At 34.1% G+C, this 19,797-nt stretch overlaps 1 protein-coding gene across 1 annotated transcript; it reads right to left on the minus strand.

Moving 5' to 3' along the window:
• Positions 1-10,861: 10,861 nt before the first annotated feature.
• On the minus strand, positions 10,862-19,587 carry LOC134845165 (glucosidase 2 subunit beta-like). The gene is made up of 3 exons (XM_063862048.1): positions 19,309-19,587; positions 14,373-14,593; positions 10,862-12,723 (listed from the first exon to the last, which is right to left on the minus strand). The coding sequence occupies exons 1-3, from the start codon at positions 19,580-19,582 to the stop codon at positions 11,614-11,616; spliced, it is 1,605 nt and encodes a 534-aa protein (XP_063718118.1). The 5' UTR covers positions 19,583-19,587; the 3' UTR covers positions 10,862-11,613.
• Between the last annotated feature and the right edge of the window lie 210 nt (positions 19,588-19,797).

A 19,797-nucleotide genomic window follows, 5' to 3' on the forward strand; every position in this document is an offset into this window, starting at 1 on the left:
TACATGTTTATTTTCAACTTCTTAAAACAATTCCTCAAACCCTATTTCTTTTTGCATCAACCCACGACTCAATAACATATCTCGCCATGATAAGGTGATGTTGTGTTTGAAACTGAATTCATTCACAAGAAGTTGTTTTTCTTATCTAAAAAAAACTACTAATTTAGGAATTATAACAAAAAATAATTGTCTCGAATATCGAATAAAGTGACGGAAAAATTTGTGCTCAGAGTGGGGTTTATTTTATCCAGACACATTTCGCCAGTATAACTGGCCATTTTTGACGAAACCTTTCATATAGTTCTGAAAACCAATGATATCCCAGGCTAAAAAACAAAACGACATCTTGCCTGTGATAGTTCCTTTTGCAAAATTATGGAGGTTGAAAATTGACAATATGGGATAAAATAATTAACTCGCTATAAAATTAACTTAACCCTATCAAAGCGTAAGTGCCAAGCTAAATCTTTCTAAATTGAATTGAGGCAGATAACTTGGTTTTTTTAATAAATACTTACCAGACGCAAAATTTAACACACTGTTCTGAATATAGCGTAGAACATAAAACTAACAAAAGTATACTAAACTATATGTTAAGTCATCGAATGTATAAGCATGTTTCGATTTGTTCAGTTTCTGGCGTTCAATGGCCTTCATAACATTCAGGGGTTCACCCTGATACGAGCAACCTTGTTTAAATCAGAAATAGAAAACACTAAATCCTGCCAATTCTTACCAGTAACACACATATTGACATTCTGCATAAGTTTTTCATTCATTTTCTCGTAAATACTATTGAAAACTACAAAAACTAACAAAACAAGACTTTTAAAAAGTCTTAGAACGATCATCAGACGGTTCATTTCTGATTTCAGCCGGTTCTTTTTCAAGTACTTAGATACCCGAGTTGATGTACAAACAAGAAAATTGCTTGTCATACATTTTATTACATGGAGTCTATGGAGCGAATGCTTTTCATACAACTTTCAAAGAAGAAAATTGTATGAAAAGCAGTTGTTCAATTGAGTTTTTTCGAAAGTTTATCTTTAATTGATTTAAAACTCAAAAAATACAAATTTTTGGTAGTTTTGGTAGCATGAGAGCAATTTTGGCTTCAAAAAATGTTCATCATACAATATATGTCAACTTTATGATATGCATTTTTTCCATAAGAAAATAGTTTTGAGGTACTTTTTTTCCTTTTTTGATTGCAAACTCACTTCTGTGCGCAACTAAACTTTTCCAAAGAAAAAATCATTATTTTGTGTCTATGACGCAGCCCAGATTGAGTTTTCACCCAAAAATCAAAAAATCATAAGAAATATTGTGTTTATTTTTTATCTGCTACAAAAAACCTTATTTGGTAAAAAAAAACAGGCCACTTTTTTATCACCAAAACTTTTATAGAAAAATTTTCTAACCATATAAAACAAGTAACGTTTTTAGTATGTAAATCTGAGTTAAAAAAATCAAATTTTCTGCGCCTAAATATACAATTTTCAAGTTATTCGCTCAAAAGCAGACTACATCTGAAAAGTGCAAACCAGTTTTTTTCAACACAATGAAAAATTTTTGAGAAGTTCTTAATGCCGTTCGCATCACGACTGAAAGAGTTTTAATATGATCTAAATCTTTCTAAATTGAATTGAGGCAGATAACTTGGTCTTTTCAATAATTACTTACTAGACGCAAAATTTAACACACTGTTTTGAATATAGCGTAGAACATAAAACTAACAAAAGTATACTAAACTATATGTTAAGTCATCGAATGCATAAGCATGTTTCGATTTGTTCAGTTTCTGGCGTTCAATGGCCTTCATAACATTCAGGGGTTCACCCTGATACGAGCAACCTTGTTTAAATCAGAAATAGAAAACTTTAAATCCTGCCCATTCTTATCAGTAATACACATATTGACATTCTGCATAAGTTTTTCATTCATTTTCTCATAAATACTATTGAAAATTACAAAAACTAACAAAACAAGAATTTTAAAAAGTCTTAGCACGATCATCAGACGGTTCATTTCTGATTTCAGCCGGTTCTCTTTCAAGTACTTGGATACCCGAGTTGATGTACAAACAAGAAAATTGCTTGTCATACATTTTATTACATGGAGTCTATGGAGCGAATGCTTTTCATACAACTTTCAAAGAAGAAAATTGTATGAAAAGCAGTTGTTCAATTGAGTTTTTTCGAAAGTTTATCTTAAATTGATTTAAAACTCAAAAAATACAAACTGTTGGTAGTTTTGATAGCATGAGAGCAATTTTGAATTCAAAAAATGTTCATCATACAATATATGAAAACTTTATGATCTGCATTTTTTCCATAAGAAAATAGTTTTGAGGTACTTTTTTTTCTTTTTTGATTGCAAACTCACTTCTGTGCGCAACTAAACTTTTCCAAAAAAAATCATTATTTTGTGTCTATGACGCAGCCCAGATTAAGTTTTCACCCGAAAAATCAAAAAATCATAAGAAATATTGTGTTTATTTTTCATCTGCTACAAAAAACCTTATTTGGTAAAAAAACAGGCAACTTTTTTATCACCAAAACTTTTATAGTAAAATTTTTCTAACCATATAAAACAAGTAACGTTTTTAGTATGTAAATCTGAGTTAAAAAAATCAAATTTTCCGCGCCTAAATATACAATTTTCAAGTTATTCGCTCAAAAGCAGACTAAATCTCAAAAAGTGCAAACCAGTTTTTTTCAACACTCGGAAAAATTTTTGTGAAGTTCTTAATTCCATTCGCATCACGACTGAAAGAGTTTTAATATGATATATCACTCGACCTAATACGATGATTATTTGGGTTACCAGATTTTACGTAGAAATTAATTAAAATCGAAGAAAATAAAACACCCGAATACGAAGTTCCTTCCCATTTCCAATTTTGAGAACAAAAACCGAAGTTTTTGGAGATTCGAAATTATCTATCCAGACTATAATCAAGAAATTGTAATATGAACATTTTTGCAAGAGCCTGTTTGTCGCGTGGCAAAAACGGAATATCAAAGTTTGTTCTATAATTTACTGTCGTATTCTGAAACAAATTTTTGGGCAAGAAATAATCCTGCTAATTGCAATTACAATTTTTTCGGACCCGGAAAAAAATTCAAATAGATAAATCAGTTCTAACGGTAGTATGATCAAAGCTGATTTTTTCGGTAGTACGTATCCGAAGAAAAATTGGGATGCTTAGATAGTTCGTGAAAAATTGAAGTGATCGCAACTTTGTGGGAAGTTTTTCTTCGACAAATTTGACCAGGAACAGAAACTTGGTCGGTGGTTGGCTGTCTTAATTGCCACTAAAGAGACCACAGCCTGTAAATTTAATAGCATAAATCAATTTGTGGAGTCAAAAAATCAAAGGAGCCAATCAATGGCGTTCATATCAATACAATCAACGTGGGGTCAAGCAGACAAGAAACTTAGAAGCCGTAAAAAAAAAACAACGTGGGGTCAATACAATCAACGTGGGGTCAAGCAGACAACAAACTTAGAAGCCATAAAAAATATGGACGCCTGGTTGCCGTATATCTTTGGTGAGTTTTTTAGCGACAAAGATTTGACGACAATGATTTTTTTCTTTGTAAATTTATTGTCCAACTTGAAATGAAATCACAACTCTGACTGAAAACAATTATGATATGCTTGGTAGTTTGCCATTTTTAAACCAGTCTTTTATATAATATTCAACGTGATTTTGGCTAATAAATTCTTTGAAGCCTGGCTAGTGTAACGGCTAAACCAAGCTCCCGAATTTTTTATGGCCCTGGTTCGAATACCGGGATATTTTATGCGCACTTAAATGTACTTTCTGTAACAATATTTCAAAAAGGTTTCAAACAAAATTACAGATACAAAAAAAAGACGGTTCAGCAGTTGTATCGATGTTATCGCTTCTTCATTTGCCCCCGGCCCAGCTCCCATCATTCAACCTTGGGCTTTTTTTCGAGGGGAAGAGAGAGATGTCATCGATTTTGCCGCAGCCGTCCAGCCTTGAGGCAGATGACACTGGGACCCTTCAAAAACAAAAACTGGGTGCTGTTCGACTGAATAACGCTTAGTGTTCGGAAATGCGTTTATGATCGTCCTTCGTTTGACCCATTTCTGTACATTTACTTTTGCATAGGCTGAAAAAATCGAAGCGCATTTATTTTTTAATTTAAGTTGTCTGACTTTCCGGTTATGTTTTTCTAAAAAAGCAGTCGAAACAGGTAAAAAAAGCTAGAAACAGCCGATAAAAATAACGTTAAAACGCAGCGTTGAAACTAGTAGACTTAAATGATGACGAATTATGATTGACAGCGCTTTAAAATAATTTTACTCTTGCCCCATCCGAGATTTTCTTGAGGTAGTTAAAACTGGCATAAAAAACGGACCCTACGCTATAATTCCTTCCCCCTATTTAGCTAATAGGTAAAAAAGAGACACCTATTACTCATACTTACAAATGAGCTCAAAATGAAATTCGGCATGTTAGTGGACTTTTCCCGCAACATGTCCATTTGATCAAACTTGTGGTTCTGAATCGATTTATACCGAATAGATAAACACAACTTGTTTTTTCTAATGTGAACTCAAAGTCTAAGATTTATCCGGGTAGTTTTCGAGAAGAATGAAAAATTTGATAAAAGTCTGAAAAACTGCGAAAAGTTCAAAATGTGACAATTACAAAAAACACTTTTTTACTCAAAGTAAATAGTTGACGCTTTTGCGGGGAAAATTTCTACGAACAATATGATCGATTTAACCTTTTTTCTCTTATGTGGTAGAGTAATTTTCAAGAAGTCAAAAAGATTCCAAAAAAGCCACAACTTTTATGCAATTTGACTTTTCCGAGTGTTACAATTTTTTTATAGAAGAATAGGACGTAACTGGCTTATACAGTAAAAAAAAAACCATAATCTGTTTGTTCGACTGCACGATTAACCTGTGAATTGGCACCGTAGGTTTCATAAAACGGTCAAAATAGCCACATATGCAGTGGAGTTTTCCAAAACTTTTTTCGATTGAACCCAAAATTTCTGATTTGGGAGAGTAGTTTTTGCGATAAGTCAAAGCTACAAAACAAAGTCAAAAAATCAAAATTGACTGTTCTGAGTGCCATGTCTTTAAGAAAAAAAAATTTGGCGTAGATGCTCATGCAGAAGAGTTTCACACAACCCATACTTTTGATTGAACCCAAAGTCTCCGATTTGGGTGTAAAACTATCGCGAAAAAAAATCCAAAAAGTGGATCAAAAAGTCCTTTCTCACCATTTTTCGAATGCTAAAGAAAGTGAAATAAAGCTGTAAAAGACTGGGATATGCAGGCAGACAAGTGAGTAGGCGCTCGTTCTATTAGAACCACTTTTTCGAATGCTAGTAACGTGGTTTTTGAGAAAAACTATAATTTTTGAGAAAAAAAAGAAGTTTTCCAAATCATCTCAAAAAAAGTTTAAGAAAACAACTCTCTTATATATTTTTATAAAACCTGTTTGTAGCAACCAGGAGTTGTTCGAATGAAAAATTAAGCTTTAAAAAAACTACTTGAAAAGCGTATCAGATAAAATAAAACTAGCGTTTAACGCAGCTTCGGTGCTTCGAAATTTTTCGACAACTCATGAAAAACCGCATATATTGGAAGCAACATCTGCAAACCTTAAGTGTACTCTGACTGCACTCAATTACAGGGTTGGTAATTTCGAACTTTTATATTTTTTAATTCCCATTTGAAAAGTGTCATCTGGAAAACTTAATGGGCCTCTGGAGATATTTGTAGGCCAGACTTGCAACCACTAAGAGTCCCTGAGAGCACCCTACTATAGGGTTAGGAATCAAACAATTTGTGAATTTTTTTAAACCTAAATTTCCCGAAAAAAAATGAAAAAAGTCTTATCTCGGAAACTAAAAGGATTTAAGCAATCATATTAAGAAGCAAGATTTGAGACGCCTGGGTGTACGCTGACAATAAGGTTGTATCTTCATCAAAATAGTAGTTTCAAATTTTCAAGTTTCAAGTTGGTAGAGGCAAGATTCGCAATCTTTGTGAGTACTCTAACAGGACCTAACTACTGGGTTGGGAATTTCAGATTTTTAAAGAATAATAATAATTAAAGTTTTCTGAAAATTTTTGAAAAAATCACAAAAAACGTCATATCTCAAAACTACAAAAATTGAGCAGTCATACTTGGAGGCAAGATTCGCAATCTTTGAGAGTACTCTAACAGGACCTAACTAGTGGGTTGGGAATTTCAGATTTTGAGAAAAAAAATGTTAAAAGTTTTCTGAAAATTTTTTGAAAAAATCACAAAAAACGTCATTTCTCGAAAACTACAAGGATTGGAACAGTCATATTTGGAGGCAAGATTTGTAACTCCTTACAGTACTCTGATATCTTCCAACTAAAAGGTTGGGAATTTCAAATTTTTGAGAATTAATAAATTAAAATTTTCTGAACATTTTTTGAAAAAATTACAAAAAACATCATATCTCGAAAACTACAAGGATTTGAGCAGTCATATTTGGAGGCAAGATTCGCAATTTTTGAGGTTACTCTGACAGGACCCAACTACAGGGTTGGGAAAAAATTGATGTAAGTTTTCTGAAAATTTTTTGAAAAAATCACAGAAAACGTCATATCTCGAAAACTACAAGGATCGGAACAGTCATATTTGTAGGCAAGATTTGTAACTCCTTCTTAAAAATCGTCTTATCTCGTTAACTAAAACAATACGGGCATTCAAAATTGGAAGCCAAACTCGCAACCCCTAATTTGAAATAGGGCTGCTTAATTTAAACTCGGTGAAATAACCACTAAAACCAAATTGGAACATCAAAAAAAATTTTTTTAACCATTGCAATATACGATATAGCTTAAACACGCAAAAATAATACGTTGAAAAAGCTTAAACATGGCGAGATAGTGAAGCTCGCATTTAAATATATAATAGATTCATTTGAAAAAGAAAAACGGAAAATCAGCCGACAGAAAGTAGGACGAAATCCACAAAAAATCCTATTTTTTTTTCAATACATTTAATTAGAAAAAAATCAAAAATTACCTCAGCTGGATTAAGAAGTAGTTTCATTGGAAGTTTAAAGAAATTGAGCATGTCAGCAGATATGAAGCAGAAATGGGCAAGAAAAGTTGTTTACGCAAAAAAGTCTAGTTCCCGATTACGAGTCATTAACTCTCGCATGTGAAATGAAATATTTGAAATTATTTTGACTCAATCCGAAGTTTAGAATTACTAACTGGTAATAGTAAGCACTGGGGAGGTCGGAAAAACAAATTTTCAAGTTATCAGCAAAACTAAGTTCTAAGTTGACAAACATCTTGTAAAAAAAAAATATTTTTTCTGCGAAAATTTCTGAAGCCAACCATAAGCAAAAATGTTTGATCAGGAAAGAAAACGAACTCTTCGGGTTTTATTTCAACAAAATTTATTTTTACTTTTTATATTTCAACCATAACAAATTTTTTTTGACAAAACAACCATAACAAAATATTTAAAATCCATGGATTTTGAAATCAGAATTATATTCTTCCAAAAAAATGGACCTGTGGACTCTTATTGAAATCTATTCAACATATGCTTCGTATTTGCTTCGATTTCTAAAAACAACTGTGGTCGGTATTGACTGTATAAATAGAAACACATTGGCTTTATCAATACTGAAATCCGAACGTTTTTTTCTCCTATAGTCCCTATTTGAGATTCAATATACTTTTTTACCATAGGATCTATATATATTTTGAAACTACGAAGTGTGGCCGCGCAAATTTTAGGCCTCCCAGGCTGATTTCCATAGGCCAAAATTGCTTATCATACTATTCCAAAAAATAATTCTATACAAACTCCAATCATACAAATTTCATACATTTTGCTTAAATGAAGTCATCGAATTTTCAAAGAACTTTTTTCTTGTTTTGGCATAAAAGTCAGCGTATCGTACTAAATAAAAAAGAATACATTTTGTCAAAAAAACGCTAATCATACAATTTCCATTGATGAAAATTGTATGACTAGCATTTTTCTTGATGGCGACAACAAAAATTTTTTTAAAATTGCCCCAAAAATGTTTCAGTTTTTTTAACCGCGAATTGAATTTTGTAATCAATAAGACAATTTCCAAAAAAAAAATTTTGCATGCAAAATTTAATTTTTGTATGCATAACGGAGTCCTGGATACACAAAAGTTGGATTTTTTCCGTATCTCTGGATACATTTTTTCAAACAGGCTATAAACTCTTATTTCTTTTGTATGACATGTTTATGTATGCCTTGATCAGTGTCTGATAATTTAAAAATTCACATTTCAAAAATGATCAAATTTATGCCAAAATTTAAAACTTTGACGCTTTCAGTATATGGTTTGTGTAAGATAACTCTTATATCATTCAGGTCGTTTCCAATGCATTCTGAATGCAGGACGATCAAACCTTTGGTGACTCTAGTTTTGAGTAAATAATGGTTTTTTTCACTTGTGTTCGTTCACGAACACCCCAAAACTTTGAGAAATAATTTTTTTTTCAAAAATCAATGTTTTTAATTTATGGGAAAATGCTAGTCATACAACTTCCATAGATGAAAAAGCACTAATCATAGACCTTTCATAAAACTTTCTGTACTTATGGAATTGCATGAAAAAAGTATGAGTAGCATTTTACCAAAAGTAATAATTGAATTATTAGCATTTTTGGTCAACCGGGCTCGCAGGAAAAAACTTTGAATTCTCTAATTTCGAGCAGACAATCGAACGTCAAAAATGACAACTGGTAGAAGCTAGTAACAGCGACCAAACCTGGAGTAAGTGTTTCTTTTTTCAAAACAGGATTTAATAGATTAAACTTTAGTCGATTTTGGGGCCTGTTTTGGGTCTTATGCACAAGACGGCCTAAAATCAATATTTATATTTCTTGAGCTAAAATTCATGCGGTCGAATGAATTGCCTAATATTGGCCAATAAAATTCAAGCGTTATAGTCAGACAATTCAACCAAAACTTCCAGCAGATAAAAACATTAGCCGCGAGCACCAAATTGTAAATTTTTGTCTAATAATAACATTATTTTCAAGTACCTTGGGAAAGTTTGTCCAGACAAAAAAATCCAGAAAAATGGTTTCAGTAGAATAAACTTTTTATAGTTTTGGTTATCTCGGCCAACAATTTTATCTGCTGGGATTTTTGATTGAATTGCCTAATTAGCCAATCAACTTCAATTTTAATAAAATTGTAAAAAGACGTAGAAATAAGGATTTGGGGCCGTTAAGTGCATAAGACCCTCTGTTTTTAAGTGAAAGGGTACTTATTGAAACAACTGAAAATATTTGCGGAACACTTATTTTAAATTACCCGTTAATTATCACAGCGCTTAGTTAAGCATGTAATTATTTCGTAACTAATGCAGGCAGCTGAATTATGCCGTCCAAAGAAGCAGTGCAAGAAATTGCGACTGTGGTTCAGTTTGAGACCAGTTTTTATAGCACGCCTCCACTTGTGTAATAAGGAACAAGAAAAAGATAATATTCCGATTCTCTGCTTGGAGAATATGAAGTTGTGGCTGTTTACATAGTGAAAATGATTTTTTCAATTGCGAAGACCCAGAAACTTGGAAGAAAGTTCTGATAACAGTCCAAATCAGTTCATCAGATAGCTGTACTCAAATGATTGGCTTAAAATGTGACCATTTTAGGTCATAATTGTCACTGGAAATTATTTTGACTGCCAGGGAAGAAATGGCCGGAAAATGAGATTTGATCCGGTTATTAGTGAAATCGAAACTTCATTAGCAGTGAAGTTTTCCTCTATTCGAGAGTTTGTTAGTTTTTTCATGACTTAACTGATATACATTATTCAAAACGTATGAATAAACTGGTTGTTTAAGATTTTCCAGTTATGCAATTGGAAGTACGAAAAGACTGAAGTATAAAAATATGAATTACACTTTAACTGATTAATGAGCTGCAATTTAATAAGAGCAGCACGGCTGATGCTCAACAAAACTCCATATCTTGAAGCCGCAACTACATCAAAATAACTTTATTTACATTAGAATTTCGTATTAATTGCATAACAACAGAGACAATCTGTTGTTATGTTGCATAACATTACTAATTTTTGGTTTGTTGGAATGGTAATCTCACTTTCGGCATATATATATGGCTGTTTGTTGGTTTACCACCAATAGCACAGAGAGTCTTAGCCATAGTAGATTTTAGAGAGCATTTCAAAATCGAGCCCGAGATAACTTGCTGCTGTAATTATCAGAAAATTTTCACAATGTTTTTGGTTATTTTTCTGGGCTGCATAATGTTGTCTCACCCTCAAGTAACGAGAACGGATCATGGTGGACCTCGAACATACGACCTTTGGATTGAGAGGCGGAGACGTAACCATTTCACCAACGCTCCCCGGAAAAAGATGCAATCTTGCGGAATTACACTATGCCATAAATATTTCCCAGTTTTCGATATAGCAGTTAAAAACAAAAAGAAAAAACATTTGATTGTAACGAGCAGTGTTTTGCTTAAGTCAATTTCTTTAATTCAGCGCACACTGTACTTTTCGAGAAATTTGCAAACTTGTGTTTGCTAGTTGCACTTCTCAGAACTGCCTTCACTGGAATCTTTAATGCTCCGTAACGCATGATATATGTCAACCTACTTCAGAAAAAACCGCTTGATACTGACGAGAGGGCGACTCAAAAGAAAACACCAACATCCAAGCCAATAACAAGCAAAAACTCCTGGAGATTAATTGGTTGTCCTTTGAGAGTTTCTTACCGATAATTTTATCATCTATAAATCTGGACTTGTGGTTATTTTCTTGGATTACTCTTCTTTTCTTCTACTTTGCTATAAAGATCCGATTAAGTTCATCTCTTTCTCATTCCCCAAAGCAATTATTATGGACACTTTATTAGGTTATATTCAAATTAACATACAGAAATGAAATATAGTTGATAAAACATCAAACAGAATACTCCCATCACATAAAACCTGTGTAATTTTAGCCATTCGAATTGGTGATTTATGCAACAATAGTTGGCACAATGTTGTATTTTCAGATAAAAACTACACTTTTCAAATGTTTTAGACGGACTCTATAAAGATCAAGCCACAGCAACAGATACCGTAGAATTGTCTCAAAAAATAAGAAGATAGTTGTTGCTTCCGGTTCTGATAATAAATCATAAGAAAAAAAACTAGCTGAGCGAAACCAGAAAGAAATATAATTTCTTATGAAATAAAAGCGAAATTGCAAGTCAATTAACTCAAAGCTTTATTTTTTTACTTAACCAGCCAGAGTCCTAACCCGAAGGTTAATTATTTAAGGTTAACTAAGCTATGGCTATCTTACAAGAGCTCACCTTGTAAATTGCAACGCGCGTGCGACTTGAACCCGCAATCATATGATTGCTGGGCACCATCACTACCGATGCGCCACAAGGTCAATGAATCGAGTCAATGAAAGCATTTCGCTTATATTGCTTAAATTATATTTAGATGCTCATTGGTTTTTTCTTCAAAACGTCCGAAAAAATCACGCACCAACTATTGCAATATCATCCGCGTAAATCAATCACTCAGTTTCAGTTATGTAATGAACCACAGTTACAGGTCCTCGTGGACTCTTCGCTCATGATCGAAGTCATATTGCTTGTTGCATGCAGCTGGCGTTGAAAACTGCATCACATATTCACACATACTCGGTTCAGAAGTGCTTAAGATCTTATCCTCTTGACCGCATTCGAAATTGATAGTAAGAGACCTGTCCGGGCCATTCCAGCACCGCTGACCTCTGGTTAACTTCATCTGGCTGTACTTATTATGCGCCGGTCCACTCCATTCGCCCCACCTACCAAGATTAGTCTCACTTCCACTTTTCGGCTTCTGAGCACCTCGGTCAAACGCACAGAATGTGTAAGTATATTCTTTTTCCTTGTAGTCGAAGCACTGTTTGACCAAATGCAAAAACTCTTTCTCGGGTCCAACATCTAGTTCAACGTCTCTTTCAATATCATTCTTCTGGTTTTCTAAATCTTGCTTCACTTTTTCTTGGTCTTTAAATTTAGCACGCGCTTCGTTCGCGACATCAATTAACTTCTGAGCTTCGTCGCTCATTGGCGGGACCTCAACATCTTTTGGGAGGTCTTTCAATTTGGCTACATTGTCTGGATGTTTCGGATGGTCTTCTGGGAAATCGTAATCAGAATCATCTTCATTTTCATCCTCATTAGTTTTCGAATCATCAAACTCGTCTTTATGCGATTCTTCTTCGATTTTCTGACCATCCAAAGTTTCTTGTTGTTTTTCAGCAGCAGTTTTGAAATGTTTGTCCAGTTTTTCTTTCCAGATAAACTCCCGGAACCCATCAATGTCCAAACTGGTTAGGTCAATTGGGAACCATTCTTTCACTTCAGTCTCCGATACTCCACATTGGTTTGGTCCATCTATAGAAGTGCATGCAATCAGTTCCTCAAAAGATACACCACCACTTGAATCCGAGTCAATCTCCTTAAATGCTTCTTCCGATTTCTTAATCATGACTTCATTTGCGTGTTTTTCTTTCAGTTCTTTAATCATTTGGTCGTATTTATCTTTCGCTTCCCTCTCAGGAGCTTCTGCCTCTTCTTTGACCTTGAGAAGAGTTTCCAATTTGGCGCTCTCAGCAGTCAGCTTTTTGTCAAGCTCCTCCAACTGCTTCTTCTTTTCTTCCAAGTCCTATTACAAAACAACAATATTTACTAGTCTTTTATATCTTATATCCGAAACTTAGTAATTGTTGATCAGAAATGCTATCAATTGACTTCTGAAGTTTTCTTATAATCAGAAATGCTAACTTTTCTCTCCTTAATTTCATGTTCAACGGCATTGATTCAATTAAGCAGTGACGAATAACACACTGCATGAAGGTGATAACTTAGATAGCGGATAGCGCTGACTCAAGACCAGGTATGATCAATGACTGATAGTTGAGTTTGCAACAGCATATCACGAAGTAACTTTCCTTTTAGATGTAACTAGCATATAATGCACCTCCGGTGCTTTAAACAGATTCAAAAACTTATATATTAGAAAACAACGAAACGAATGCAACCGTAACAATAGACGGCGGCATCCAACAATGCTTTTGATTTCAAAAATTGAACGATAAATTCCAACTTCAGGTTCTTTTCAAAATAAAATGGTCGAACTGGGGTTCCGATCTTCGTATTTTCAGATCTCTTTACTGGGGTTCTAGAAACAACATCCTAAAACGGCAGACAACATACAACTGCACTTTCCATTTTTAACGACTTCAATGCCAAAATCACCGAATTTATGAATGAGACTCTTGCTGAACTTAGTTCATTCTTTTCATGAGCCCGTACGCTGCCATATATCATTTGCTGGCATCAATAGATATTAAGGACCATTTTTGAAACGTCTTAAAAAGTCATTTTCGAAAAATTGAACAATTTGAGCTACAATATTAGGATGAAGGCCACATCTACAACTGCTGGAAGTAACCTGACTTCATCCCACCAATTCGTCAACAATTTGAAAAGTACTTTGAAATTAAACAATTTTGAAAAATAATATAAAAAGTCATGACCAGGACAGTGAAATTCGTTGAGCAGTCATGTTTAGAGTCCAGATATAAACTTCCTGGGACTTTTTGAAAGCACCCAACCAGTGTGTTGAGAATTTAATTTTGTCAAGTTTTTTTAGATTAAGTATTTAGAAAAGTTTTTGTAAAATTAAAAAAAAATGGCATATCTCGCAAACTCAGTTGATTTGAGCTCTCAACTTTCGAGGGAAAGAATGCAACCTTTGAAGGTACCATGAGATCATCCAATTTTAGGGTTGTGAGTTAAAAATTCCGTTAAGCTTTAAAACAATTATTGTGAAAAAATCTTTAAAAAAATATATCAAATAAAAGGTCATACCTTGGAAACGAAATGCTGAGACTATCCGGGCAGCACCCAACTATAGGGTTGTCAAAGTCCAATTTCGTAAAAAATTTATATCTCAAAAAAACGTCATATCTCGGAATCTAAAAGCATTTGAATTCGTATTTAAATTCAAATTGAAAAATCGAAAAAAAAATCTGAGCCATTGCAATACACGATATAGCTTACACGTGAAAAAATTCTTTCGTAAAAGAATACGTTGGAAAAACATAAACATGGCGAGATAGTGAAGCCCGTATTTAAATATATAAAAGACAGATAGATAGATAGATAGATAGATAGATAGATAGATAGATAGATAGATAGATAGATAGATAGATATAGATAGACAATAGATAGATGGATTTTAATTTTTTTTTTTGGTTGAAACATGTCGCGTCAAGATCAAACAATGAGTAACTAATAACTACTACTCACCTTTTTGGCCTGTTTTATCAACTCTTGTCTCTTGCTGTATCCTTCATTGAACACTTTGAACTGTTCCATCTGTTTCTGTCTCTCCTCCACACATGTGTTGGGACACTGCTTCCCACTGTTGTACTCGTCACTCCCGTCACAACAGTCGCACAGGTGGTCGTTCACTCGAGAGGACAGAATCGTCACTGGGATGTATCCATGGTTCGCACACACAAAACGCCCTAAAATCAAAACCATAAAACAGAACAGCAACAACTGTTTTACAGGAAATGGATCTAGTTACACAGTCTCCCTCCGTATATCAATTGTGGCTGGCGATGTAGATCCGAGAATCGGGCTTCTTTCTTTTGTCCCCACAAAAGAATTTTCATGAATACAACTCTTGAGACCAATTGTAATAAATTTGATAGTAAAACGCAATTGCCAAAACATATATAATCTTATAAATTAACTGTTTAACCATGACACCAAAATTTTACGTTTGAGAGATGCGGAGAAAGGAAAATGAGCAGATATATGTGAAAATTTTACCCATTCGTAACCAATAGATCATTCAAAACTAGGGTAACAATAATTCTTGACAAGGTACCCTGGGGAAGGGAGTTGATAACCAGATCCGAAGAACTCTTTACATCACATCGAAAGAATATCAGACAATTGACAAAACCAAGAATATCAAATGCTGTGAACAGTGCTACATATCCATATAAAAGAACAGTTACAATAGTTATAACGCCAAATTTCAGAGAAAAACTTTCTAAAAGACGTTTTAATAGAAACCGCATTGATTAGGAGTCTTCTAAAATATTCTTTTTTTTGTTTGATGCCGTTTAATTTGTTTTCAACAAATTGATTGATTCATTCAATACATCTATAATCAACTCACTGAATTGTCTTTTCCTAATTCGTTTCACATCTGAAAGCAATATATCTATATCATTTGGTTACAAGCAGAGTATTCACATAACTTTACACAGAGGCGAAGCGGAGCTTCGGCCATTTGCGATAGAACACAAACATAAAAACATAGATCGAAAAAATGAAAAAAGATGAAAAAAAGCTAGGCGAACTTAAATACTCGTAGTCTCTATAAAAGACAAGAAGGGGCCCAGCTAAAACTGGAGGTACGTGTTAGATATTTTTTGAGTTTGCAATAATGATGTAGGACGAAAGGCGTTATTTCAAAAATTAGACTTCGCCAAAACCTTAGTTGTTTCTCTACTAAAATAAGTGAGAAGAAAGAAAGTTTGAGATATCGGAATTTTCCCAAGGACATAACATTCTCCTAAAAAACATTAAGGAGTCGCAGTTTCTGCAGAAAAAACTCACAACCGGTTCTTTCGATTGAACTTTTCATCACACATTTGAAGGGTAGTTTTTAGGAAAATTCAAAAAGTTTCTAAACAACGGTCTGCGTTTCTAAAAAAAAAAAATTCAGAAATCCAAAACTTTTTTCTGTAAAAAGCAGCTCGTGGCTGCTAAAGTACAGAAGAACTGGTTTTCTCGATTGAACTCTTAACCTGAGAACTGGCATGGTAATTTTCGAGTGAACTCAAAAAATTTCCAAAAAAACAATCAAAGTTTCAAAACTTTGTTTTTTTTGAATCCCACAACTTTTATCTAAAAAAAATGGGCAGATCCAATTATAAAGGCAAACTTTTAGCAACCATTTGTTTCGATAAAACCTATGATATTAGATTTGGCATTATAGTTTATTTAAAAAGACTAGAGAACGGTCAACAAATCAAAAATTAGACATTTCCAACTATAATATGCTTTATAAAAAATTTTGAGCGTAGACGCTGACGCAGAAGAAATTCATGCAATCTCTAATTTCGATTGAACCCAAAAACTTTCGTGCGGGTAGTTCTTCAGAAAACATTCAAAAAATTGAAGTTTTGACAGTTCCGAGGGCCAAAAACTTTTTAAAGAAAACTTTGTGTAGTTGCAAATGCAATGAAGATTCTCACAACCTGTTCTTTGGATTGAACCCAAAATCTCAGATAAAGGAGTGTAGTTTTCGCGAAAATTCAAAAAACTTAAAAACGGATCGAAATATTAAAAATTTGACTTTTCCGAGGGAGATAACTTTTCTGCGGAAAAATTTTTGTGAGTGCCGCTAATGCAGGGGAGCTTCACTTTACCCGTTAGGTCTATAAACTCACAGCTTCAGAAATGAAAAGTTAGTTTTTGAGAAAAGTCAAGATTCAAAAAACGGTCAAAAAACCAAAAACTTGACTATCTCGAGGGCCATGTGCAAAAAAATTAGGCGTAGCCGCTCAAGCAGGGGAGCTTTTCAAAACCCATTCTTTTCATTGGAATCAAAATCTCAGGGAGTAAATTTGTGGAAATTGGTAGAAGAGTTATTGAGAGAAACTGAAATTTCAAAGCGTCAAATAAATATGTTGAAACACCTAATCCCATACGTTTTCAATATAACTGTTTTTTCTTTCAAGTAAGAATTCTAGAGAAACATGGAAGACAATTGAAACTTAAACTAGCAACGGAACAAAACTTACGAAGCGGAAACAATGCCGACAATCTATTGAGCGGAAAAAATTGATTTTACAAAAAAAAACTCCTTGAAACTGCAGGGATTATGATACAATGGTTTTTACCTACCGCGCAAGAGAAACCCGCAATTTGGCAACTAAGCAGACAAAACTGAGCAGATAATCAAAAATCCGACAAATCCTTTTTACTGGAATTTTTTTTCAATTTCATCCATACTGAAAAAAAACAAGGTCCGGCCGGGTTTCGAATCCCTCCTTCGGATACAAAAGCAACAAAGTTACCTTTAAGCTAAGTGTGAAGGAAACTGGAAGTTGTTAAGATTCAAATACAAAGCAAAATGAAAAACTGTAAGAAAATGAAAAAAGTTTAGCTCCCGATTACAAAAAAACTGCCGCTTAAAACAAATGGCTCCTAAATTAGCAGTTTTCGCTACCTGTTGTTTTCGGAAAACATTTTTTTTTTCTGTGCAAACTAAATCTGAACAGGAAAATATGACCATCAAAACAACTCCTTGATGTTCAAATAAATAGTGTTTTTTCACGATACTAACCCAAAACAATGCAAACTCTGAGTAAAACAGTATATTTTCGCAACTCGATAACACTCACGTTTTGACACAGCGTTTGCACTTCTGTAATCGAAAAACATAACTTGCCCTCCTTTTAACAAACGAAAATGAATTGAACTTAAAAAAAACAAGAGAAGAGAGCTACAGCACAAGTAGCAAAAAAAATCCCGACATTTAGCAGAAAAATTGGGTGAGGAGAAAAAAAAACGCTCTAAACTTGCTCTTATGGTATAAAAATCGGTCATTTTGACTACAGTTTGGTTCCAATTAAAATAAAAAACATACCCAGAGAGAGATTCAACTCACTACTAGTAGTCATAACAAAAATCGAACCGCAAAAAAATATAGCATAGTGCGATGTTTGAGATGAACCATAGAGACTAGTACATCTAGTCCTAATGCTTTGATGCAAATTTCAGTGTTGATGGAAATAAATCTTAATGCGCCTTCGAGGCTAAGCTTGAGTACAGTTGGGCTCGTAAGTCGATGTTATTTTTTCATTCAAAAAAGTATATGGCCGCTGAGAATGTGCCAACGTATTGCAGCAAGTAATTTTGAACGAAAATCAATTATGTTACGTTTACATCAACCTGCAATGATCTTTATTTTCATTAGCAAAAAAATTCTTGTCTTCCTTTTTGAGATTAAATGGAAGCTTGCGAGGAGCGATTGGTATACCTTCGCCGATGAGGACAATTCTTAATTATTTTAGATAATCTCAGCTTAATTTTGAATGCTTGCCACGACAGATTTAGTAAAATACACGATGAAGCCTACAAAATGTTTGGGGATTATGCTGATCAATTATGGTCGAGTAGAAGCCGCGTTCGCTGATGGTAATTTAGTGTATTGAATGGTAGTTCAACAATTTTAGTCCCAATGCTGTCCCTTCTCTGGACCTCGGGGCTTTAGAGTACAAAACAGGAAGGTGTGCAACAGCATCGCCAAATATTGCTGGTTTATTCCGAAAACATAGCTGCAACTGATACTTTATAATCCTTAAGACAGCTTCTGCGAGGAACGTCGAAACTTTTGATTAGGGGATTTTTGTGACATAGTGTCTCCAGAAATCCGTCTTCCACATTTTCATTTTCTCCGTGGAGAAGCAAATTATGTGGAGTGATAAAGAGTCTACTTATCTCTGACGAGCGATCTTTTCTGATAATGGTATAGTTAGTACCCAACGAATGAGTAAAATTGTTCGGGTTCAACTTTGTTGCTTCAAAACCGCAATATGAATATGGTACTCACACCTTGAAGCTTCAATTTGAGATGCTTTCCCAGAAATGCCGTTATAATATGTTAAGGTATTTGATTGACAGAGAGTTTGCTTGGTTGGTTGAGGGACTGTTTTCATGAGGAGTACAGTTTGATAGGCGGACTGGCTATAAGTGGGGGTAATTACACAGGATAAATCATTGTTTTTGGAGAGCGATTAGTTACAGGCTGGTGACATGGATTTCTGTTTGGCGTAATTGTAAGAGGAGGCGTAGTGCTTGAAAAATTTCTTTGTCTTGCTGTTGGTGATTTTTTAGTCCACAATTTAAAATTGCATTCATCGATTTTCAAAAAGCGGATTCCAATGTCGTTTTTGATTTTCCAACCACAGTCCAATCATAAAATGCCTGAACAACTTTCCCTCATCATTGATCTTTTTTGGCTCATACTTCGTGAGACTTGAAAGATCAAGCCCCAACAAACAACCCTTTCATAATACGCCCAACCTTCAGATATCATTATTTAGGTTAATTTAAGCCATATGAGTACAAGTTTAAGTCACACACCTGTCATTAGAAGACTAACTTCAACAAAATTGACAGCTAGATGCAATTTTTAATTTTAACTCCTTCTCACCGTCGGAACAGGCAGCAGTTCCTGGCTCATCACTTGAGTCAGCACAGTCACAGTAGTCGTCATTCACTTGGTCGAAAGGGATCTTCTTGGATCCATCGATGCACGAAAACATTCCAGAAGAATCCGGCTTGTAGAAGGGTGCTGACTCAAGACCAATGCCCAAGGGTCTATACGGCATCTCGCCAGGCTTGGAAGCCGCAACAAACTGGTTTTCATTAAAAAGAGTAACAAAAAGAAATGACAGAAGGATGCTAAGGAAAAGTGAACGCAACATTTTTACTATCTGAAAACAATTTGTTCAAAATTAGGATGTGCCAGGATTCCGGATCTTTATGTCTAAGCATATCATACCTATAATATCGAGCTGTAAAATTTTTAAAAATTATTCGAGAGTTCAATGAAAAATGGGAAGCTCTATTTTCAGTTATTTTTTTATTCAGGTAAATCAGGAAAACGTTTAATTTTTTGAAACTCAATTAGAGCGAAAAA

This window comes from Symsagittifera roscoffensis, chromosome 4 (assembly GCF_963678635.1).
Source record: "Symsagittifera roscoffensis chromosome 4, txSymRosc1.1, whole genome shotgun sequence".
NCBI lineage: Eukaryota > Metazoa > Xenacoelomorpha > Acoela > Convolutidae > Symsagittifera > Symsagittifera roscoffensis.

Bases quoted from the DNA above. Each gene is read 5' to 3' on its own strand.
- LOC134845165 (XM_063862048.1), bottom strand. From the start codon at position 19,582: ATGTTGCGTTCACTTTTCCTTAGCATCCTTCTGTCATTTCTTTTTGTT. The intron at 14,594-19,308 runs GTGAGAAGGAGT...TTTTGATTTTAG, and splicing joins AACTGCTGCCTGTTCCGACG to GGCGTTTTGTGTGTGCGAAC. The intron at 12,724-14,372 runs GTGAGTAGTAGT...GTTTTGTAATAG, and splicing joins TGATAAAACAGGCCAAAAAG to GACTTGGAAGAAAAGAAGAA.